Source organism: Cervus canadensis, chromosome 30 (assembly GCF_019320065.1).
Source record: "Cervus canadensis isolate Bull #8, Minnesota chromosome 30, ASM1932006v1, whole genome shotgun sequence".
NCBI lineage: Eukaryota > Metazoa > Chordata > Mammalia > Artiodactyla > Cervidae > Cervus > Cervus canadensis.
Window position 1 is genome coordinate 12,632,274 of NC_057415.1, and position 25,436 is coordinate 12,657,709.

Genomic DNA, 25,436 nt, shown 5'->3' on the forward strand with positions numbered 1-25,436 from the left:
AAGAGAAAAAAGAAAATAATCAATTCCATACACAACAAGCTAGAGATAAAGACAGATCACAGAGAAAGGTGCACATTGTCCTTAAAAAGATTTTCTACCTCACTCATAGTAAGAAAATGCAAATTAAAACTATACTGAAATATCATTTTCATCACTTAGCAGTTTGGCAAAATTCTGAAAGTTTGGCCACATACTGTATTGATGAGGTTATGGAAAAGGGAACACTTCCATACATGGCTAGTTTCAGGGAAAGAACATTTGATGGGGGGAATTTGGCAATAGCAAAGTTACATGTGCTGCTATAAAAATTTAGCCCAAAGATATACTGGCAAAACTATGAAGAGGCATATGCACACTGCTATTCATGGTAGCATTATTTACAATGGTAAACCCCTGAAAACAACCTAAATGTCTATCAACAGAGAACTAGTTGAATAAATTATAGTATATTCACTTAGTGAAGTGAGGTGACTATCTTCATAGTTTGTCAACCCAAGACACAGCCACATTAGGAAAAAAGATACATAATAAATATACACATACATATTAAACATAAATTTATGAAAATAGATATTTGAAAGTATATATTCTGCATTCAATTTTCTGTTACTTTGTGTTGTAGTCTAAACAATCAGACTAGTTAACAGTGGTGATTAGTAGTAACTAAAAGTATGAACAACAAATTAACGTGTGAGAAAAATATAACCAGAAATATTACATAGAGGATACTTATACATGATCTCCTAACACAGAAGTTTTTTATAACTCTTTATTACTGTATATCGATACACAAAATGTAAGACTTTTTAAAGAAGAAATGTAAATATGATGAACTAAATTGATATTCTTGTTGTTGTTCAGTCACTAAGTCATACCCAACTCTTTGCAATCCCATGGACTGTAGCCCGTCAGGCTCCTCTGTTCATGGAATTTTCCAGGCATATACACTGGAGTAGGGGGCATTTCCTTCTCCACAGGATCTTCCTGACCCAGGAATCAAACCTTCATCTCCTGCATTGGCAGGCAGATTCTTTACCACTGAGCCACCAGGGAAGCTCAAACTGATATTACCTATACTTAATAAAATATGATGCCATGTTTCTTTTTGTCATAGAAACATGGTGATGCAGTAGGATATCATTATTTCTATTTCCTCTTCTTTTTTTTTTCTTTTTTCTTTTTTTTTTTTTAAGAGACCTCAATGGTTAAATGGATGGTGGGAATCTTACATGTGTGAAACAAGGTCCTGGAACACACTTCACTGTGTGTGGCTGATGGTTGGAGGACACAGTGGCAGTCTTCGTTAGGCTCTATTTCCTTTTCAGAAAGCATTGCTCTAAACTGCCTTATAGCCTTTCACTTCAGTTCAGTCGCTCAGTTGTGTCCGACTCTTTGCGACCCCATGAACTGCAGCGCGCCAGGCTTCCCTGTCCATCACCAACTCCCGGAGTCCACCCAAACCCATGTTCATTGAGTCAGTGTTACCATTCAACCATCTCATCCTTTGTCGTCCCCTTCTCCTCCTGCCCTCACTCTTTCCCAAAATCAGGGTCTTTTCAAATGAGTCAGCTCTTCGTATCAGGTGGCCAAAGTATTGGAGTTGCAGCTTCAGCATCAGTCCTTCCAATGAACACCCAGGACTGATCTCTTTTAGGATGGACTGGTTGGATCGCCTTGCAGTCCAAGGGACTCTCAAGAGTCTTTTCCAACAATAGAGTTCAAGAGCATCAATTCTTCGGCGCTCAGCTTTCTTTATAGTCCAACTCTCACATCCATACATGACCACTGGAAAAACCATAGCCTTGACTAGATGGACCTTTGCTGACAAAGTAATGTCTCTGCTTTTTAATATGCTGTCTAGGTTGGTCATAACTTTCCTTCCAAGGAGTAAAGGTCTTTTAATTTCATGGCTGCAATCACCATCTGCAGTGATTTTGGAGCCCAAAAAAATAAAGTCTGACACTGTGTCCACTGTTTCCCCATCTGTTTGCCATGAAGTGTTGGGACAGGATGCCACGATCTTAGTTTTCTGAACGTTGAGCTTTAAGCCAACTTTTTCACTCTACTCTTTCACCTTAATCAAGAGGCTCTTTAGTTCTTCTTCACTTTCTGCCATAAGGGTGGTGTCATCTGCATATCTGAGATTATTGATATTTCTCCCAGCAATCTTGATTCCAGTCTGTGCTTCCTCCAGCCCAGCGTTTCTCATGATGTCCTCTGTATATAAGTTAAATAAGCAGGGTGACAATATACAGCCTTGACATACTCCTTTTCCTATTTGGAACCAATCTGTTGTTCCATGTCCAGTTCTAACTGTTGCTTCCTGACCTGCATACAGGTTTCTCAAGAGACAGGTCAGCTGGTCTGGTAGTCCCATCTCTTTCAGAATTTTCCACAGTTTATTGTGATCCACACAGTCAAAGGCCTTTAACTTTTATCCTTAACTTTTATGCAGTGGTAAAACTCATGCATTCAAACATAAAGTTCACTTTGGCAGCTCTAGTTTTATCAAAATCATGTTTTACTGATTCCTGATGTCTGTAAAATGTAAAGACATCGAGTTAAATTTCCTCTCAACACAAATATTTAAGAACGGAATACTTAGGATTTTACAATTCAAGACCTAGACTCATAGTTTCCAGCTCTCCAAAGATGCCCATCTACTCTGCATCTATTGGAGAAGGAAATGGAAAGCCACTCTAGTATTCTTGCCTGGAGAATTCCATGGACAGAGGAGCCTGGTGGCCTCCAGCCCATGGTGTCTCAGAGTCGGACACAACTGAGCGACTCTCACTCACTCACTCGCTCTATAACTATAGACTTGTTTGGGCACACCACTACTTGTCAATCAGTAGTTGTTTCTTCAATATATTGTCTGCTGCTGCTGCTGCTAAGTTGCTTCAGTCGTGTCTGACTCTGCATGACCCCAGAGACAGCAGCCCACCAGGCTCCCCCGTCCCTGGGATTCTCCAGGCAACAACACTGGAGTGGGTTGCCATTTCCTTCTTCAATGCATGAAAGGGAAAAGTGAAAGTGAAGTTGCTCAGTCATGTCTGAGTCTTAGAAACCCCATGGACTGCAGCCTACCAGGCTCCTCCATCCATGGGATTTACCAGGCAAGAGTACTGGGGTGGGTTGCCATTTCGTTATCCAAATATGTAGTCTACTTAATGTGTAAAATGCTTACTTTTCAACTCTATGAAGCATATGGATATCATTTTAAGTTAAACTTCTCCTTCTCAGGGAAAATGTTTTTAAAGCAGAGAGATAATTAGAACTTGTGAAAATAAATTTGAATTTCAAGTAAATTGCAATTTTAGTGAAGAAATTAAGAAAATCCTGTTTCATTTGGTTACTTTGTTCTGCTGATTTTTCCTTTCTTTTTAACTCTTTGTTTCACGTTATTTTGGAAGCAGTCTAATTTTGAAATATTGGTGTTTTGTTTCAGGTTTTTTATGTGCTATATTGATGTTTGTCACAATCTATACATAATACTGAATAACTCAGATGAAGTTAGTTCACGCTTTCCTAGATTTCTTATGGCCTCCGTAAAGGACTGGAAAAAGTCAGTTTTCATTCCAATCCCAAAGAAAGGCAATGCCATAGAATGCTCAAACTACTGCACAATTGCACTCATCTCACACCCTAGTAAAGTAATGCTCAAAATTCTCCAAGTCAGGCTTCAGCAATATGTGAACCGTGAACTTCCAGATGTTCAAGCTGGATTTAGAAAAGGCAGAGGAACTAGAGATCAAATTGCCAACATCCGTTGGATCATTGAAAAAGCAAGAGAGTTTCAGAAAAACATCTATTTCTGCTTTATTAATGATGCCAAAGCCTTTGACTGTGTGGATCACAATAAACTGTGAAAAATTCTGAAAGAGATGGGAATACCAGATCACCTAACCTGCCTCTTGAGAAACCTGTATGCAGGTCAGAAAGCAACAGTTAGAACTGGACATGGAACAACAGACTGGTTCCAAATAGGAAAAGTTGGCTTAAAACTCAACATTCAGAAAACTAAGATCATGGCATCTGGTCCCATCACTTCATGGCAAATAGATGGGGAAACAATGTCAGATTTTATTTTTTTGGGCTCCAAAATCATTGCAGATGGTGATTGCAGCCATGAAATTGAAAGATGCTTACTCCTTAGAAGGAAAGTTATGACCAACCTAGACAGCATATTAAAAAGCAGAGACATCACTTTGTCAACAAAGGTCCATCTATTCAAGGCTATGGTTTTTCCAGTGGTCATGTATGGATGTGAGAGTTGGACTATAAAGAAAGCTGAGTGCTGACGGATTGATGCTTTTGAACTGTGTTGTTGGAGAAGACTCTTGAGAGTCCCATGGACAGCAAGGAGATCCAACCAGTCTGTCCTAAAGGAAATCAGTCCTGGGTGTTCATTGGAAGGACTGATGTTGAAGCTGAAACTCCAATATTTTGGCCACCTGATGCAAAGAGCTGACACATTTGAAAAGACCTGATGTTGGGAAAGAGTGAGGGCAGGAGGAGAAGGGGACAACAGAGGATGAGATGGTTAGATGACATCACTGACTCAATGGACATGAGTTTGGGTAAACTCTGGCAGATGGTGATGGACAGGGAGGCCTGGTGTGCTGCAGTTCAGTTCAGTTCAGTTGCTCAGTTGTGTCTGACTCTTTGCGACCCCATGAATTGCAGCGACTGAACTGAACTGTAAAGATCATCATACATTTTTGGAGAAACAACATAAATTTCTGTTTTATTGTAATTCTTTTCTATATTCTCATCCTCAGTGTATTTAGTGAGTACCATTATATGTCAACCACTGCTTTTAATGGTAGGGATACAACTTTGTTCAAAATAGGCAAAGCTCCTGCTCTTATGAAATATTATTCTATATGAGACACAAAAATGTATTTTTTTGTTTTTAAAATCGACTTCATTGAGGCTTGATTTGCACAGAATAAAATGCACACGTTGTAAGTGTGTACTTCAGTGAGCTTTACAAGTGAATTCAGCCATGTAACCACTGTCGTAATCAAGATACAGAATGTCTAACATCTCAAATCACCTAGCCCTATTCCAATTAATTCCTCCTTGATACCCACCTCCACTCCTGGCACTCACTGTTCTGTTTTGTCATGATAGATTACATGTCTTTTCTATAATTTCATATAAATGCAATCATACTGTGTTGCTCATAGTCTGATATCCTTTGCTCAGAATAATGTTTTAAGAGATTCATCTATTTGCATGTCAAGTAGTCAACCTTGTTTGTTGCTAATTACTATTCATTATATGGATAATTACATATCATTGTATGGGTATGCCACAATTTGTTTATCCATTCATCAGTTGAAGAACATTGAGGTGGCTTCCAGTTTTTGGTCATTAAAAATAAAGCTATGAAAATTAATGTACAAATTTTTGCGTGAGCACATTTTCATTCCTAACTAAATACCTAGAAGTGGAATTGCTGGATCATGTAAATACATGATTAATTTTATAGTAAAAGATGGACTATTGACCAAAATTTTTGTACCATTTGGGATTCCCATCAGCAATATATGAGAGGTCCTGCTGATCCATGTTGTCAACATTTATATCAGATTTTAAATTTTGGCCATCTTAACGGCTGCCTGTGTGTGTGCTCAGTCTTGTCCGACTCTGCAACCCCATGGACTGTAGGTCGCCAGGCTTCTCTGTCCATGAATTTCCCAGACAGGAATATAGGAGTAGGATGCCATTTTGTCCTCCAGGGGATCTTCCCCACCTAGGGATCAAACTCCCAAATCCTGCACTGGCAGGAGGATATCACTGAGCCACCTGGGATTACCTCTTAATGACTATTAGTGGTAAGGTTGTGTTTTGCTTCCTACCCGTTCTAGTCACTAATGTAACCCCACTTTAAAACTGTTCATTTTATTAATTTTAGGAAAATGCTAAACCAAAGGTCTAAAAGAAAAAAAACAACTTGATTCTGCTGTATTTTGTTTCCATTTTTCCTCTCGAAATTCCCAGAATTTCTAGGAAACATAAAACCAGTGTCAAGCAGCAGAGCTGGGGTCCTCATTCAAGGACCCAACCTCTAGGATCTGCGCACACTTCCATCCTTTCCTCACTCCTTCCTGTCACCTTTCTAAGAATTTCCCAGGTAGCCGTGCGGGGTGAGGAGGGGCGGGCTCTGGGGCCCCCAGGCTCCGCCCCTTGCTAGGACCCACCCATTATCCCGGATGCGGCCGCAGGGTGGAGAAGGAATGTAGCTTCCGGTCTCGCGATCTGCTCTAATCCCGCGAGAAGAGAAGATGGCCGCCAACGGCCGAATGTTGGCGGTGGCGAGGAAGGGGGTGTGGCCGAGGGGCGCGAAGTCCTCAGGCGTGAGCGAGAGGAGGCGGGGTCGCGCGCATCAGGCGTGCGCATGCGCGCACCAGGCCGGTCAGGCAGGGCGGAGCGGGGAGGGGGCGCCGGCGGCGGCCGAGGAGGTGTCGTTATTTCCGCGGTCTGGACGGTGCGTGGCGGCGCGGGTGGCCACGAGAGAAGTAGGTAGGGACCGCGGTGCGGAGCCATTGAGACTTCCTTCCTCCCGTGCCTTAGAGCCACAGCCCCCCGCGCGTGTGGCGGACTCTGGGGAGGCCAGGTCACCCTGCGGCCCCGGCCCTCCCGCCGCGCTTCAGGTAGGAGCTTCGGGCTTACTCGTGCCCGCTCCCCGCCGAGGCCCTGCCCTTAGCTGGTGTTACCCGGGCGACGACCTGGTACCGGGCGTGCCCGTCCTCGCGCGCGACGCCAGCCCTGTCCTTGCTTCCGTGCCCGTGGAGCCGGGGCCCGGCCGGGCTGACCTGTTTGGGGCGGGTCCCCTCTTCAGGTGTTCCCCAGCCCTGGGCCGGCGGTACGCTTCCTCACGCAATGCCCCCACCCCCACCCCTCCGTACAGGGTGTGCGGTGGTCCAGCCGGATCGGGAGAGGTTCTCCCTATGAGCTCCGGGCAGGTGAGGGACCATCTTGACTTGAGTAGTTGCTGCATGGGGTCTTGGACTTCGAGAGGGGACCTTGAAGAGTGCCTTGGTTATTTGTGGCCAGTGTTAAAAGTTGGAAGCTTTGGAGTTGGTTCTTTTGGGGCCGCTGGTGGGGTGGTTTGTGATTTTACTTCTCAAATAGGCACACTGATCATGAGTTCTGGTAGGTGATGGGCTATTTATTATTAAATGAGCAGCAGCAGTGTTAATTAACGTGAGATTTAATTGCATTAAGGTAGTTTTTCACAGAGCTGTCCTCAAACTCATAAGATCTCTGCTTCAACAGTTTAGTAAGAGTTTCATCCAATACTTAAACACACATGATTTGCAAATATTCTTGCCCTGAAAGCTGCATCCTCTCTCTTACAATAATATTAATTTTATAGGCGTAATGGTTATGAAAGCTTCTGTAGAAGATGATGATTCAGGATGGGAGCTCGGTATACCAGAAAAGATGGAAAAAAGCAATACAAACTGGGTAGACATAACCCAAGATTTTGAAGAAGCTTGTCGAGGTGAGTTTGAATGTTTGAATTAGAAGTTCAAAATTTGGGAAAGGGTATAATAAAAATGTGGATTGTGATCTTTAAACTATCTCAATAAATGGGGAAAAAATCAACATGTAAGTGTGGTTTATTGAGTTACCACACTTACTCATTCTCTATCCTCTGATTTTAACTTTCATTTAAAACCAGTTTTTATAGATATTGCATTAAATACAGATGTTGAGGCAGTTTCTTCTGTTAAGATTTTCTAACTTTAACAGGTTAGAGTGCACATAGCAATAATTTCAAATTGGAAATACGAATTCTGTCACCCTAAAGACAGGAGTATTATTGTATATTTGAGCTTTGAAAATAATTGGATCATGTCATTCCCTGCTTGAGATCCTCCAGTGGCTTCCTGTTGCATGTAGAATAAAATTCACACTTCCCTACATCCTATATGATCTGGTGCCTGCCTTAGACTTTTTGTACCACTGCTCCACTAGGCTCATTATGTTGAGTCAAGAGGTCCTTATCTCATTAAGTACACCAAGATTGTGTCTCCAGGTCTTCAGGTAGCTGGCTCCTTCCTGACCACTTAATGTTACCATTCCAGTGAGCTCTCAAAACAACCAACCTAAGCAGATTTATCCCCTTATTCTCCTCTGTCCAACTCCACCAAAGTTGAATCCCAGTTTATTTTCTTTGTAGTACTTATCTGCTGTGAGAAACTATCATTTTCAATTACTATTTACTGTTAGCCTCACCCACTGAAATAATGAGGTCTGTGAGTGCAGAAATAATCCTAGTACACAGAACAGTGCCTGGCAGTTAGGAAGTTCAGTAAATGCTTGTGTATAAATGATGAGCGGAAAGAGCCTTGGAGAGGGAGAGAAGGAAAATAAAGAGAAAAGAACAAATGGTAGAGGGCTTGAACTTTAAGAGAGGATGGGATCAAGAACATGTAGAGAAATTAAAATTAACTTCAGGAAAAGAATGAATGATAAGATGGTGAAGATATAGGTGTGTTTCTAAGTGGGTGGGGAGGAATGGTAGAGGGATCACACATGATGGCTTCTATTTTCTTAGTGAACAGAGGGTTGGGCTTTTAGTGATGGTGGTGTGTATTTAGAATAGTGCTCTTAACAAGAGGAGTAAAGACTTGGAACTGCAGATGGAAACAGAGAGAGCTGAGTGTAATCACAGGGATAAATCATGTGCTTACTCTTCGACTATTTTGAAATACATGTCCAGTTAAAGTACACCTAAGTGAGATAGTGGAAAAAACATTAGCCTGAGAGTTGGGTGACTGCCCATATATGTTTGTCTAAGGGAGAGAGAAATATAAATTAAAATGTAGCTTTTGTGCTCAGTGTTCTTCGACTAGCAAGTGGATCACACCTATAATCTTATGCTGATTTTGAGTGATGTGTATTAGAGAACTAACATGAACCTAAATGAGAAAGGTTCTATGAAGTAAATATGGCCTGAGTTGCTTTCCGGGTTCGATCCCTGGGTTGGGAAGATCCTCTGGAGAAGGAAATGGCAACCCCCTAGTACTCTTGCCTGGAAAATTCCATGGACTGAGGATCCTGGTAGGCTTCAGTCCATGGGGTTGCAAAGAGTTGGACATAACTGAATGACTTCACTTTCACATGGCCTGAGCTGGGCTGTGAAGTAGTGGTCAAGATTCTGTTAAGTGAATGTGAGGGAATTACTCTAAACTGAGATTTTTATGTTTAAGGAACAGTGAATAACTGCTTCTTCTGGGAAGGAACCTTGAGTAGGACATGTGGTTTAATACCTGTTTCAGTGTAGATTGAGAGAGGGTGGCATTTTATCTTCTTGTCAGCATCAGACTATCCTATTAATTCCCCCATAATTAGCCCTTGTACTGTTTCAGGTGGCTCAAATGAGAGGTATACTTCTTGAAACTAAAAAGTTGACATAGAATTAAACTTTCGTATGATTTTAGGATAAAGGCTGTTAGCAGTCTTAAGCCCATGGTATTAATAATTTGTTTAACTGTTGCAGTGCTTTCTCGTTGGTAACAGTGTGATGGCATTTAGTTAGACTTTTGTGATTCAGGGGGCAGTGGGGAGTACTATAAAATACCCTGTCTACTGATGACAGCATTTTTCATGCACATTTTTACTTATTCTTTTAGTGGCTCTTTAAAATCCTCAAATTCTAACTTTAATTATTTCTTTTATTTCCTGTTGGTCAGCTGGCACACATTCCTACCGCATTTCCTATTATTGACATTGAGTCTTTTTTTTTCTTTTCCAAAGTATTTTGAATGTATAGTGCCATCACTATTATTTTATGTAATATATGTAATGTATCATTCGTCTAAATAACACCTCTGAGCTTTGCTTCTCTGGGAAATCTTGCCTAATTCAAACCATCTCATTTTGTTACCTGTAAAGCCTTTGCTCTTTATTTCCATTTTGTTGTCTATATTTAGGCACTTTCTGAATTACAAAGTCACAACTTAAAATTTCACTTTAACATAAAGATCATAAAAAGTACACTGCTGCTGCAGCTTCTGACTGCAAGATTCCCTTCCACACTCGTTCTGGACAGCCAACAACCTCTCCTGGAATGATGACACCATCATGTGTCTAGAGCTCAGAGATAATCCAGGGTCAGCTATCATAACTTTCATTCTTTTTAGGGAGGGGGGGTGGGCGCTGCCTGCAGCTTGTGGGATCTTAGTTCTCAGATCAGGGATTCAACCCTGGGCCCCTTGCATTGAAAGCATACAGTCTTAACCAGCGGATCACCAGGAAGCCCTACTTTCATTCTTTTTAAACTCTAGTTTAGGAGACATGGGCCCATCCGCTCACTTATTTTCTTTTCTCTTTGATGACTTAGTTCATTCTGCCTTCAGCAATCTTTATAACAGATTTCACTGTTTAGGTTGGCTTCCCTAGTGTCTCAGATGGTAAAGAATCTGCCTGCTATGCAGGATACCTGTGTTTGATCTCTGGGTTGGGAAGATCCTCTTGAGAAGTAAATGGCAACATACTGCAGTATTTTTGCCTGGAGAGTTCCATGGACGGGGAGCCTGGCAGGCTACAGTCAATGGGGTCGTGAAGAGTTGGACACAACTGAACAACTTAACACTTTCATCACTATTTAGGACTCCCCTTATTCATCCAGTTTCTTTAGGTCTTGCCTAGTACTTTCAGAAAACTTTTGTTGTTTTCTGTTCCCTCATTTAAAATCTAGGATGCTTTGGATGGGAGGGGAAGGAGGGGAGTTTGGGGGAGAGTGGATACATGTATATTTATAACTGAGTCCCTTCGCTGTTCACCTGAAACTATCACGACGTTGTAAATCGTCTACACCCCAATGCAAATGTTAAAAGAAAAAATCTAGGCGCTTAAGCCTCTTACTTCTCTTCCTTTCTGTTCTGTCTTTTCTTACCCAGAACAATATGTTTGTTTTTAAGAATAAATGATATTCTAAGGCCATGTTTCTTCATACCAGAGACTATTTGGATCTTGTACTTAAAAGTTTGAGACCCTGTGTTATATGTGAGTGATCGCCTGGAATCAGCAGAATTATGAGCACAAGCACTGGCGCTGTAGCAGTTCTTGATTATGTTGTCAGCTGTTCGGTTTGGATTTTGTTTCTGTAATCTTTTAAACAATCACAGCAAACTGGAAAATTCTGAAAGAAATGGGAATACCTGACCTGCCTTCAGAGAAACCTGTTTACAGGTCAATAAGCAACAGTTAGAACTGGACATGGAACAACGGACTGGTTCAAAATTGGGAAAGGAGTACGTCAAGGCTGTATGTTGTCACCTTGCTTATTTAACTTACATGCAGATTGCATCATGCAAAATATCGGACTGGATGAAGCATAAACTGGAATCAAGCTTGCAAGGAGAAATACCAATAGCCTCAGATAGGCAGATGACACCACCCTTATGGCCGAAAGTGAAGAAGAACTAAAGAGCCTCTTAATGAAAGTTAAAGAGGAGAGTGAAAAAGTTGGCTTAAAACTCAACATTGAAAAAACTAAGGTCATAGAATCTGGTCCATCACTTCATGGCAGATAGATGGGGAAGCAATGAAAACAGTGCAGATGGTCACTGCAGCCATGAAATTAAAAGACGCTCCTTGGAAGAAAAGCTATAACCAACGTAGACAGCATATTAAAAAACAGAGACATTACTTTGCCAACAGAGGTCTGTGTAGTCAAAACTATGGATTTTCCAATAGTCATGTATGGATGTGAGAGTTGAACCAAAAAGAAAGCTGAGTGCCAAAGAATTGATGCTTTTGAACTGTTGTGTTGGAGAAGACTTCTGAGAGTCCCCTGGACTGCAAGGAGATCCAACCAGTCAATCCTAAAGGAAATTAGTCTTGAATATTCACTGGAAGGACTGATGCTGAAGCTCCAATACTTTGGCCACCTGATTCAAAGAACTGACTCATTGGAAAAGTCCCTGATGCTGGGAAAGATAGAAGGCAGGAGAAGAGAACGACAGGATGAGATGGTTGGATGGCATCACCGACCTGGACATGAGTTTGAGCAAGCTCCAGGAGTTGGTGATGGACAGGGAAGTCTGGTGTGCTGCACAGTCCATGGGGTTGCAGAGTCAGACACGACTAAGTGACTGAACTGAACTGATTATTTTAAAAAGATTGTCATTGAACTGATTGCATAGCATTTAACAATTATTAGAAGTATGGATTTTTGATAAAACTTTAATGGACTTTCACTCCACCCTCTCAATTCATGAACCCTAGTTTCAGAATCGTTATTCTATGTGTTTGCTGCTTGTTGCAACCGTTTTATTCTAGGAGGAAAAAGTTGAACAGAAATTCTCCTGGTGAAAGATCAGGGCAGCCTATAAAATATTTCTAAAATGATTTTGGTTTGGGAAATGAAAATTTTGTTTTGTGTGTTCCATACTATTAAGAATGTGTGTAGTGGCGGGGCATGGGTGGGGTGAGCAGCGCCGGTAGCTGTGGCGCACTCTTGTTCTCCACCAGGGTGATTTTTGCCCTGAAAGGCACATTTGCCAACATCTTGAGACATGTTTGGTTAGTCAACGTAACCCACTCCAGTATTCTTGTCTGGAAAATTCCATGGACAGAGGAAGCCGGCGGGCTGCAGTCCATGGGGTCACACAACGTTGGGTATGACTGAGCACAGCATAGCACAGCACATCTAGTGCATATACATTAAGGATGCTGCTAATCATGTGATGCACAGAATAGCCCCCACAGAAAAGTAATTTTTCTGCCCAAAATATCAGTAGCGCTGCTTAGTTCTGTTTAGATTACTTTCAAGAATGTTCAGCTGTTTAGTCTCTTTGACCTTGGATTTTTTTAAGGAAAGGAGCATATGGATATCATAAGACTAACAACTAGCATTAAATAGCATGCAGTAGAAAGGATTGGGAGCTTTATTGCAATTTAAAGGCTCTTTTTACTAGATTTCCCTGTTAATCTTGTATTGTGCATCCTGATTTATGTCAGGAGCTTTGGTCAATAGAAAAGGTGTCTTCAGAAGTCACCATTTTCCCCCTTTTAACTGGTTATTTTAGTAATCATGATCCTAGATATGCTTTTATTGCTATTTCTTGATACCCCCATTCCCTTTGGGGCATTGTCTGTGGACTCCCCCCCTGCCCCACCATGTAGTTATAGCTATGCAGATATTATTCATAGCTGAGTCAAAAAGTAAAATTGTTGCTTTTCCCTTCCTACCCAGTTCTGTTTTATGCAAAAAGTGTTTGCTCAAAAGATAGGTACTTTATGCTGTTCATCAGTTGTCTGAATCATCTAACACATTCAGACATCCTATTGTTTTAAATCACCATAAAGAAATTTCTTCGCAAGCCTCTTACTTCTCTCCAGTCTGGATTTCTTGCCTTTTATACCTGGTATAATCCTGAGATCTTGCTTAAGGGGTTTGTTACTTTTCTCCCTGGTTTTGGTTAGACATCTTTATTATCTTCCTGAGTAAAGCACATGAGAGATACGGTTTTTTGAGGCTCTGAAGTGTCTTTGTTCTCTCCTTCCACTTTATTGATAATACATCTGGGAGTGTGTGAGAATTTTGAGGGCATTGCTCAAATGTCTGATACTCTGATTACTGAACTTTCATATGTAACCTTTTAGAATCTTCTTTTTGTTCCTTATGTCCAAAGCTTTCACAGTGGTGTGCTTTGTTTGATGACGCTTGAGCGCTTTCACTCTGATTTTTCAGTTCTGGGGAATTTTCTTGAATTACTCTATTTCTTGTTTTTTCCGTATTCACTTTATGGAGTACTTACTTTTTGCAGTTAAATGCTCTACCACTGAGCTATAGCCCCTAGTATTTACTTTTTGGATATTGGAAGGCCTGTTTTTTTAATCCTTTGTTGCCTGTTTTCCATTTCTTTGTTATTTTTCCTCAATGCTATGGACTAAATGTTTGTGTCCACCCCAAATCGTGTGTTGAAACCTAATGCACACACACAATGTGGTGATATTAAGAAGTGGGGCCTTTGGGAAGTGCCTAGGTCATCAAAGTAGAACCCACATGATTGGCATTAATACTCCTGTGAAAGAGACCCCACAGAGCCTTCCTGGTCCCTTCCACCATAGTGTTCAGTTCAGTTGCTCAGCCATATCCGACTCTTTGCGAACCCATGGACCTGCAGCATGCCAGGCCTCCCTGTCCATCACCAACTCCCAGAGTTTACTCAAACTCATGTCCATTGAGTTGGTGATGCCATCAAGTCATCTCACCCTCTGTTGTCCCCTTCTCCTCCCAACTTCAATCTTTCCCAGCTTTAGGGTCTTTTCAAATCAAGTCACTTCTTCACATCAAGTGGCCAAAGTATAGGAGTTTCAGCTTCAGCCTTCCAGTGAACATTCAGGACTGATTTCCTTTAGGATGGACTGGTTGGATCTCCTTGCAGTCCAGTGGACTCTCAAGAGTCTTCTCCAACACCACAGTTCAAAAGCACCAATTCTTCGGCACTCAGCTTTCTTTATAGTCCAACTCTCACATCCATACATGACTACCGGAAAAACCATAGCTTTGAGTAGACAGACCTTTGTTGGCAAAGTGATGTCTCTACTTTTTAATATGCTGTCTTAGGTTAGTCATAACTTTTCTTCCACGGAGCAAGCATCTTTTAATTTCATGGCTGCAAGTCACCATCTGCAGTGATTTTGGAGCCCCCAAAAATAAAGTCTCTCTGTTTTCCCATCTATTTGCCATGAAGTGATGGGACAGGATGCCATGATCTTAGTTTTCTGAATGTTGAGCTTTAAGACAACTTTTTCACTCTCCTCTTTCACTGTCATCAAGTGGCTCTTTAGTTCTTCTTCCTTTCTGCCATAAGGATGGTGTCATCTGCATATCTGAGGTTATTGATATTTCTCCTGGCAATCTTGATACCAGCTTGTGCTTCATCGAGCCCAACATTTCTCATGATGTACTACTCTGCATATAAGTTAAATAAGCAGAGTGACAATATACAGCCTTGACATACTCCTTTCCGTATTTGGAACCAGTCTTGTTCCATGTTCAGTTCTAACTGTTGCTTCCTGACTTGCATACAGATTTCTAAAGAGGCAGGTCAGGTGGTGTGATATTCCCATCTCTTAAGAATTTTCCACAGTTTGTTGTGATCCACACAGTTAAAGGCTTTGGCATAGTCAGTAAAGCAGAAGTAGATTTTTTCTGGAACTGTCTTTGCTTTTTCTATGATCCAGCAGATGCTGGCAATTTGATCTTTGGTTCCTCTGCCTTTTCTAAATCCAATTTGAACATCTGGAAAGTTCACTTTTCACTTACTGTTGAAACCTAGCTTGGAGAATTTTCACTAGTGTGAATCACACACTAGAATCTTCACTAGTGTGTGAAATGAGTGCAAATTGTGTGGTTGTTAAAGCATTCTTTGGCATTGCCTTTCTTAGGGATTGGAATGAAAACTACCCTTTTCCAGTCCTGTGGCCACTGCTGAGTTTTCCAAATTTGCTGGCATATTAATTGCAGCACTTTCACAGCATCATCTTTTAGGATTTGAAATAGCTCAGCTGGAATTCCATCACCTCCACTAGCTTTGTTCGTAGTGATGCTTCCTAAGGCCCAGTTGACTACTTATTCCAGGATGTCTGGTTCTAGGTGAGTGATCACACCATTGTGATTATCTAGGTCGTGAAGATCTTTTTTGTATAGTTCTTCTGTGTATTCTTGCCACCTCTTTTTAATATCTTCTGCTTCTGTTAGGTCCATACCATTTGTGTCCTTTATTGTGCCCATCTTTGCATGAAATGTTCCCTTGATATCTCTAATTTTCTTGAAGAGATCTCTAGTCTTTCCCATTCTGTTGTTTTCCTCTATTTCTTTGCATTGATCACTGAGGAAGGCTTTCTTATCTCTGCATGCTTTTCTTTGGAACTCTGCATTCAAATGGGTATATCTTTCCTGTTCTCCTTTGCCTTCACTTCTCCACCATGTGACGTTAAAAAGAAGGCCATCTAGGAAGTAGGTCCTTACCAGATACTGAGTCTGCTGGTTCCCTGATTTTGAACTTCCCAGGGTCCAGAACCGTGAGAAATAAAATTTGTTGTTCATAGGTCACCCAATATATGGTATTTTGGTTATAGCAGCTGAATGGAGTTAAAAGACTTTGAATTTAATTTTTTTTTTCCTGTTATAATGTTTTTAATTTCTATTGTTTTTTTTTTTCCCCCCCTCCTCTGAATCTCTCTCTCTTCCTTATTTTGGATATCTCTTTTAAATAAAAGTAAAATGTCCTGGTTTTGTTTCAGGGTTGCACTGTTTTGTCTCTAAGGATAATAACAGTTCTTTTGAAATGTTTTTTTCCCTACATAGTGTCTTTCCTCCAACCTGCCTTTTTAATTTTGTTTTCTTTGGTTTCTGTCTTCTGTGTTAGAGGATTACTTCAGGTATCTGAGAATCCTTTGTTGCCTAAGGGGCGAAAAAGCCAACTTGAATTTTTGAGCAGGACTCTTCTGCTGTGCATGTCAGTGTCAGGTGGTCTGACTTGGTTTTTGTGTTGGAGAACCCGGGGTGTCAGTTATTTGGCTCCTTCCTCTTGGAAAGATTATATTCTGTAGATAAAATTTATCTGCTTGAGGTTGGAGATTTGACTGCATTTTAAATAGGGGAAGAAGTCTGGAGTTGTGATGTATTCACTTAATGCCCCTTCTTTCCAGTACTGAATCCTTGTCTTCAAATAACCTGTCGTGAAAACTTTTTGGTTTGCCCCTTTCAGAGAAAATCTTCAGTATTACCCAAGGTGAGGGGAGGGGTAGTTCTCCTGATCTGTACATTAGGGCAGGGCTTTGGGCTGTCTGATGGCTCAGTCCTCCACATTTCAGCCTGTCTTTATCCTCACTTTCAAAGATGAGTGATAAATCAAGTTGTTTTTGGCTTTCTCCACTGCTGGTAGCTCAGATGGTAAAGGATCTGCTTGCAGTGCAGGAGACCTGAGTTTGAAACTTTAATTCATCTGTTAATTATTACTATATAATGATACTGGTGTCCAGCTATGTCATAGATTCAATAGGGCCTTCATAGTGAAGAAAGCAGCAAATTTAACCATCATTTATAATGTTACATGTAGAGATCTGTAACTTCAGTTTACAAATTATGTTCTCATTTGTAAGATGGTAAAATGTCAAATAGTTGCATGTTTTTCTCATCCTGTTAGATTACTCTTTTCTGGGAGAATGAATATATGCTTCAAGTGCTTAGCACTACTGCAAATCCAAACTCCAGCGACAAGTTATAGTTTATTGTTCATTTCCAAGGCAAAAGGGAGGATGTCCTAAGGAACTTTACAGAGTCATCTAGTACAACCCTTCATTTTTCAGATGATGAACTCAGTGTCCAGAGTGATCTACTTGCTCCTAGTTCTCTGGAGTGTTCAGTGAAGCTGTTTGGTACCCAGATCTACTCTAAAGTTTATGATAAATTATTAAAACAGTTCTCAATTTTTTTGGCATCAGGATTCCTTTATATTCTTAAAGAATTCACCTGCCAATGCAAGAGACACAAGTTCGATCCTGGGTCAGAAACAGTCCCCTGGAGAAAGGAGTGGCTATCCCCTCTAGTATTTTTGCATGGAGAATCCATGGACAGAGGAGCCTGGAGGGATACAGTCCACGGGGTTGCAAAGAGTCAGACATGACTGAGCATGCAAGCACATGTGCTTTTTTAAAAAAGTATTGTTTATGTGTACTATATGTATATTGATGTTTATTAGAATTTGAAACTGAGAAATTTTTTAAATATTTGAAAATGATAATAAACCCTTTGCATGTCAGCATAGCATTTTTAAAAGAAAAATGTATTTTTCAAAACAAAGGACAACTTTGAAGAGTGGCATTATTTTATACTTTTGAAAATCTCTGATGTAGGCATAATAGAGAGCACCTGAATTCCATAGCGGCTTCTCATTCAATCTGTTGCCACATGTTGTTTTGATTGAAACATTAGAAGTAAACCTGGCCTCACAAAATGTATAGTTAAAAGATTGGGAAACTTTTTGGTTAATTTGCTACTACACCAAAACTTGTAACAGGTGATAGTTTCTTAAAGATTAGTTTGCAGTGTGGAATCTGAAAGCCTATGAGTGGACCTTTCATGCTCTGTTACATAAAGTATATATTGGTCTATCTAGAACTTTGGATCTTTTATCCATGCCTCATTTTGTGACATGGATTATCATTTGCAAAAACTGGTTTAGTGAGTTAAGCACATCTTCCAGGTGTTGACACACTTCATTATACAATATTAAAAAACAAATTTGTTAATAATATCACCACCAGTATAATCAGGAAAGTCTTTTTAAATATTGGGACACTGTCAAGTTCACAGTGGCAGATATGTGTTTTCCAGAGTTCTGATTTTTTTTTTTTGAAAGTTCAAATGTTGTCATTGGCAATAAACCATGTCGGTTATTTTCTTAAAGTGACAGACTCTTATTTAAAAAAAAAAAACTGCTATATTGTCAAGTTCGAATGACTAACTTGTCATGTTCTTTCCAGTAAAAATGGTGTTCCATGATAATTGTGTAAGAGCTTTTGTTTGAGACAGCCTCTTACTTTGGTAAGAGGAAGGAAAGTAAGCAGAGGAAGTTTACATATGCTTCCTGTTTATCAAATAGAGTATTAAAAAGATGTACTCAGAGATTGAAATTTAATTAGGTATATCAGGCCAGCCCTAGGATGAAATGACTGAGGCACATAGGGTACAAAACTTAAGAAGGTACTATCTGAAAGTGCCTCGTTAAATTTTGCACCCTATATGCCTCACTTGCACTCTGGTCCTTGCCCTGAGATTAATAATTTTTACCGTTCCCATCAAAGACTTGGTGAGTGAAAGTGCATGGAAATGAAGAATACGCTGTTTTGCTTGGGACCACTGTCTTGATTTGTCCTAACACTACAGTTCTGCCTTTTTCCTCTTTACACTGTTGTTTTTGCATCATCATTGGAAATGTCAACACAATGAAAGAAACTTTTAGTATTATTTGAAAAGTAACTTTAACATTGGGCTTCCCTGGTGGTTCAGTGGTAAAGAATCTAAAAAAAAAAAAAAAAGAATCTGCCTGCCAGTGCAGGAGACATGGCTTCAATTCCTGGGTCAGGAAGGTCCCCGGAGAGGGAAATGACAACCCACACCAGTTTCCTTGCCTGAAAAATTCCACGGCAGAGGAGCCTGGCAGCCTGCAGTCCAGGGGGTCACAAAAGCATCAGACATGACTTAAAGACTAAACAAAAACAACAACTTTAATGTCACAGACTCTGGGTTCTCAGACCATCTTTGAGAACTGTTGTATGTTCTGCTTTATTGTATTTTGATAAATGTTTCTCATTGATTTATTTGTTTTGGTACATGAAAGGAAAGTGTTAGTTGCTCAGTTGTGTCTGACTCTGACCCCATGGACTGTAGCCCACCAGGTTCCTCTGTCCATGGGGTTTTCCAGGCAAGAATACTGGAGTGGGTTGCCATTTCCTTCTCCAGGGGATTTTCCCAACCCAGGGATCAAAGCTGCGTCTCCTGCGTCTCCTGCGTCTCCTGTGTCTCCTGCATTGCAGACAGATTCTTTACCCACATGAGCCATTGGGGAAGGTACATGAAACTTTAAAAACCAAATGTTACTGAACTTACAGTGAGCGAGGGGGGTTAGTAAAATTCTGAAAACTGCTTCTTTATATCTTCCACAGGATTTGACCATCAACATTTAAGCTACTTAAAAATGATACAGTGGTGGTTCTCATCTTCCTTGCACACTGAAATCATCTGGAGTCCTTTAAAACCACTGTGTAGGTCCCACTCTTAGAATTTAATTAATTTGGGATGCTGATTGGACGTTAGGATTTTCAGAAGCTTTCCAGTTTATACTGATATGCAGCCAAGGTTGAGAACAGCTGCTTTACAGGGGATAAACATTCTTGATCAGCTGTTTACTCAAGTGCTTTCTACCTTATTTGAATCAAGTGTAATTTTTAAAAATGGTTTTTGGACTTCCCTGGTGGTCCAGTGGTTAAGACTCTGCAGTTACACTGCACAGGGTGCGGGTTCAATCCGTGGTTGGAGGACTGAGATCACCCTGTAAGCCATGCAGGGCAGCCAAAAAAAATAGCCTTGACACTGTTCCTGGGACAAAGAGAGATTAGATTATGGTGCCAAGTGGTTTAAAAACAACTTGAAAAATAGCTTAGCGTTCTGTGGAAAAGTTTATGTAGGGATAAATATATTAGCGATTTTTTTTTTAAATGAGGCTGATAATTCTGGTTGTTGTGGCCTGTGATGGGTGGGTCACTTACTAAATTCTCAGAAGTTCGATTTATAGTTACTATTTAAATATTCACTGCATAGAAGACATTATATTAGTAATTGAGTAGAATAATATGACCATTTCTTAGAAAATGAGGTACAAAGGACTCCAAGCACATTTTCTAGATGCTAATATTTTGTTTCATTTTTTTCTTAGAATTAACAGTTAAATATAAATATGGTATTATTCAAAAGGTTTTTCTCTTCTTTTTTTGTTTCTTTTAGAGTTAAAGTTGGGAGAACTGCTTCATGATAAGCTGTAAGTATTTGTATCCTTTGAAGTAGTGTAGTGTAATATTTCTATTTTGTCTTGTGTGCAGTAGTATTCCTTGAAGTCTGAGTAAATTTACCTTTCAAAGTTGTAAGTATAACACTAATTACATATTTTTTAACCTTGGTGAGCTCTTTGAGACAGCTGACTTTAGTTGTGATAGGAAGTGGTTGTACCTAGTGAAACTGTGACTTCTGGTCCTTCCCTTGAGAATAGATGTACAGGATGTGAAATTTATTGAGAAAAGCTATTGGTTGCATTCACAACAAACTGGAAAATTCTTAAAGAGATGGGAATACCAGACCACCTTACCTGCCTCCTGAGAAATCTGAATACAGATCAAGAAGCAACAGTTAGAACTGGACATGGAGCAACAGACTGGTTCCAAATTTGGAAAGGAGTACGTCAAGGCTGTATATTGTCACCCTGCTTATTTAACTTATATGCCGAGTACATCATGAGAAATGCTGGATTGGATGAAGCACACCTGGAATCAAGATTGCTGGGAGAAATATCAATAACCTCAGATATGCAGATGATACCACCCTTAGGGCAGAAAGCGAAAAAGAACTAAAGAGCCTCTTGATGAAAGTGAAAGAGGAGAGTGAAAAAGTTGGCTTAAAGCTCAACATTCAGAAAACTAAGATCATGGCATCCGGTACCATCACTTCATGGCAAATAGATGGGGAAACAATGGAAACAGTGGCTGACTTTATTTTTTTGGACTCCAAAATCACTGCAGATGGTGATTGTAGTCATGAAGTTAAAAGACGTTTGCTCTGTAGAAGAAAAGTTATGATTAACCTAGACAGCATATTAAAAAGTAGAGACATTACTTTGCCAACAAAGGTCCGTCTATTCAAAGCTATGGTTTTTCCAATAGTCATATATGGATGTGAGAGTTGGACTATAAAGAAAGCTGAACGCCAAAGAATTGATGCTTTTGAACTGTGGTGTTGGAGCAGACTCTTGAGAGTCCCTTGGATAGCAAGGAGATCTAACCAGTCCATCCTAAAGGAAATAGTCCTGAATAGTCATTGGAAGGACTGATGCTGAAGCTGAAACTCCAATACTTTGGCCCCCTGATGCGAAGAACTGACTGATTTGAAAAGACCCTGATGCTGGGCAAGATTGAAGGTGGGAGGAGAAGGGGATGTTAGAGGACAAGATGGTTGGATGGCATCACCGACTCAGTGGACATGAGTTTGAGTAAACTCTGGGAGTTGGTGATGGACAGGGAGGCCTGGCATGCTGCAGTCCATGGGGTCGCAAAGAGTCAGACACTAAGTGAATGAATTGAACTGATAGGTTGCGTGTCATATGTGGTAGACTGGTTGATGACCAGAAACAGATGACTAATTGCCTAGATGAAAGTAGATTGAGAATCCCTTGGTAAATGAAAGGAAATGCTTAATTATATGTATACTCCCATAGCCACTGTTTCATACTGCTATGGCCAGACTCAATTTTCAAGGTTGGAAGTATGAAATTTTAAATTAGTAAGTGGACAAGATTGGACATTTGGTTAGGAGAAGTAGAATTTGAAGTTTAGTTCTTCTAAGACTTTAGTGATAACCAGTGTCATCTGAAAGAGTTTTTAAAACATTGGTTGTTGGGACCTGCCCCCAGAGTTCCTTATTTAGTAGGTTTGGTGTGGGATCACAGAAGTTGCATTTCTGACAAGTTCCCAGGTGAGATTGATGCTGCTGATCTAGGGACCACACTTTGAGAACATCATTATTTGATGCCGCTGGCAGGTATAGGAAGGATGTAATGAAATCAAACCTGGCTCCTGGCTATGGAACAGCATTTGAGAAGGATCACCAGAGCAACATAATCCTTTTCATTTCCTCAGGGTTTTAGTCATTGAGCCCAGGGATCATGATTACCAGCAGCCTACCATGACCATATCTTAAAGTTGTATCCTTTTAATCCATATCGTCTTTTAACTCATTTCCATCCCCTAGCGTGTACAGTCTTCTAGCCGTCTATGTAATCTACCTGTGTGATTACTTTCTTGTTGTCTGTTTCCCTCCACTAGAATGTGAGCTCCAGGAAGTGGTCAGATTTGTTTTCCTCCCTCGTGTATCTCAAGTGCCTAGAACAGTGCCTTGCAGGTAGTAGTAGGCACTGAGCATTTGTTGAATGAGTGGAATAGCTAACTTATTGCTACTGTAGTTTCTATGGCAGTGTTACTAATTAGACATATCTTATTGATTTAGGGGTTTAATTGTGCCCATAAGAACTTTTCTTTAGTTGTTTTCATATAGTAATAAATGGATACTTCGTATTTTAACAGATTTAAGCATTAGGGATGAAGCAGAACTTCCCATGAGACCGTTTCCCCCACACAGTCTCTGTTCCTTGTCTGGAGATAGTCATTGTTATAAAACTAGTTAGTTGTAAATGGGGATATGCGGAGCAGTATTCAACTATGCTGTTTTATGTAAAGGACTCGAGCATCTGCCAAGGTGTCAGGAGCCAATCCACTGTGGATAGAAGGAGTTGACTGTATTGTACTGCAGATTTCTTTCCCATTCACTGTATCCTCGAGTTCTTTCCATTTTAGTGTGTAATAGTTCCACCTTGTTCATTCTAAAATTGCTTTTTATTTTATAAAATGACTATCATAATTTGTTCTATGGGATCCCTATTGATGGACTTTCAGATGGCAGCATTTATTGGTAGCATGGGAAAATTGGAAAATTAAATGTAGATTTAATTTATACAACCGCTTTATACATATACATGTGCAAATAATTTTGAAGACTGAAGCCTAGAAATCGAATGACTGGATTTTAATGGAGTCAGCCAAATTTCCCTCACAAAAGGCTTTATCAGTTTACACACCAACAGTATATGAGAGTATGCTTACTTTTTAAAATTTCCCTTACTTCTCCCCTCAAAAAACCATCATTTTGTTTTGCATTACTTGATTACATTTGAATTTTTATTCATATTAATAGTTTATACTTCCTCTTCTTTTTTTTTTTTTTCTTCCTCTTCTTTTAATTGTTCATTCATGTCCTTTGCCTACTTTTCTTCCGGTTACTTGCCTTTTCATATTTTTATGAGTTGGGCTTCCCACATGGCTCAGTGGGAATCCACCAGCCAATGTAGAAGATACAAGTTCAATCCCTGGGTCAGCAAGACCCACTGGAGAAAGAAATGGCAACTCACTTCTGTATTCTTGCCTGGAAAATCTCATAGAAGAGCCTGGCAGGCTGTAGTTGATGGGGTTGCAGAAGAATCGGACATGACTTAGTAACTAAAACAACAACAAACATTTGTATGAATTAGTTATATTTTCTGGATACTATTTCAAAATAGCCTATATTAAAAATATTTCCCCCAGATAATTGTCTGTATTTTAACTGACAAGTTTATTATTGCATGTAATTTTTTAATATTTTACACAGCTGGAGTAATCAACTTTTTTCTTCATAGCTTTGTACATTATTGAAAAATTTTTGTTCATTTGTTTGTCTTAGGTTTAGAACTTAAATCTGCCTGGGGTTTGTTTTTAATTGTGTAAATCAAAGATTTCACTTTTTCACGGTAGTTAGCCACTTATCTTAATAGTGTTGATTGATTGATGCACTGATTTTCCAACTAATTGAAATTCCATCTTTATTGTCTGTAATTCCTACATGGAATTACGTGGATTACATAAATCTACATGGATTTAGATTGTTTTCTCTTGATCTGTGTATGCTAGAATGCCTTTAATTAATACAGGTTTATAGTATCTGATACTTGGTGAATCCCTGTTTTATTGATAAGATTCTTTTCTATTTTTGCATATTTTCTCTTTTGGCTTGACAAGCTCTTTGGGTTTTGAGCCACAGCTTTGCATCAGATTTATAGATGAAAGTTGTCTTCAGTAATACCATATGCTCATATTGTCAGAGTGTCTTAAACTGAAGCATTATAAAGATTTGAGGGATTTCAGGGAGTATCTCCTTAAAGCATTGCTGCTGTTTTGTTTTTTTTAATTGAAATATGGTTGATCTACAGTGTTAATTTCTGCTCTACAGCACAGTGACTCAGTTATATGTACATACACGTTTTCATGTATTCTTTTCCATTGTGGTTCATCATAGGGCACTGAATATAGTTCTCTGTGCCGTACGGTTGGACCTTGTTTATCCACCGTGGATATAATAGCTTACACTTGCTAACCCCCAACTTCCTCCTCCATTTTCCCCCAGCTCCCTCCCCCTTGGCAGCCACAAGTCTGTTCTCTGTGTCCCTGAGTCTGTTCTGTTGATAGACTACTTTGTGTAATATTTTATATTCCCCATATGAGTAATAACATATGGTATCTTTCTCTGTCTGATTTCACTTAATATGGTAATCTATAGCTCTATCCATGTTGCTGCAAAATGGCATTATTTTGTTCTTTTTTATGGCCAAGTAGTAATCCATTGTATTAGGTTGGTGAAAAAGTAATTGCTGTTTCAGACCGTGAATTTTAAAGCATTATAACTCGACTCAAACATATCTTTATTCATGAAAATAGAAACCATTACAATCAACACATTTTTGCCAATGAGAAATAAGTTTATTTCTGTACCTTAAAAATCCGTGTTTTGGGATTCAGCAAACTTTTGGAACGCCTCCTGCTGGTTGCGGAAGCATTTTCCCTGCGAAAAGTTGTAGAGATGCTTGAAGAAGTGGTAGTCAGTTGGCAAGAGGTCAAACGAATATGGTGGATGAGGCAAGACTTTGTAGCTCAGTTCCTTCAACTTTTGAAGCATGGGTTGTGTGATGTGTGGCAGGCATTGTGGGGAAAAAGTGGGCCGATTCTGTTGACCAGTGCTGGCTGCAGGTGTTGCCATTTTC

General features: G+C 39.9%; 1 protein-coding gene across 5 annotated transcripts in view; it reads left to right on the forward strand.

Annotated features, from left to right (window-relative positions):
- Positions 1-6,379: 6,379 nt before the first annotated feature.
- Positions 6,380-25,436, forward strand: part of NAA35 (N-alpha-acetyltransferase 35, NatC auxiliary subunit) — a 94,208-nt gene continuing 75,151 nt past the window's right edge. Inside the window, exons 1-3 of one of the 5 annotated variants that reach the window (XM_043453117.1) lie at positions 6,380-6,531; positions 7,388-7,516; positions 20,546-20,579. In XM_043453117.1, the coding sequence (XP_043309052.1) occupies positions 7,393-7,516; positions 20,546-20,579 (158 nt within the window). In that variant the 5' untranslated portion in view covers positions 6,380-6,531; positions 7,388-7,392. Of the gene's footprint in view, positions 6,663-7,387; positions 7,517-20,545; positions 20,580-25,436 lie in introns of those variants that run through there. The other 4 variants (XM_043453118.1, XM_043453120.1, XM_043453119.1 and 1 more) reach the window with 4 other exon arrangements.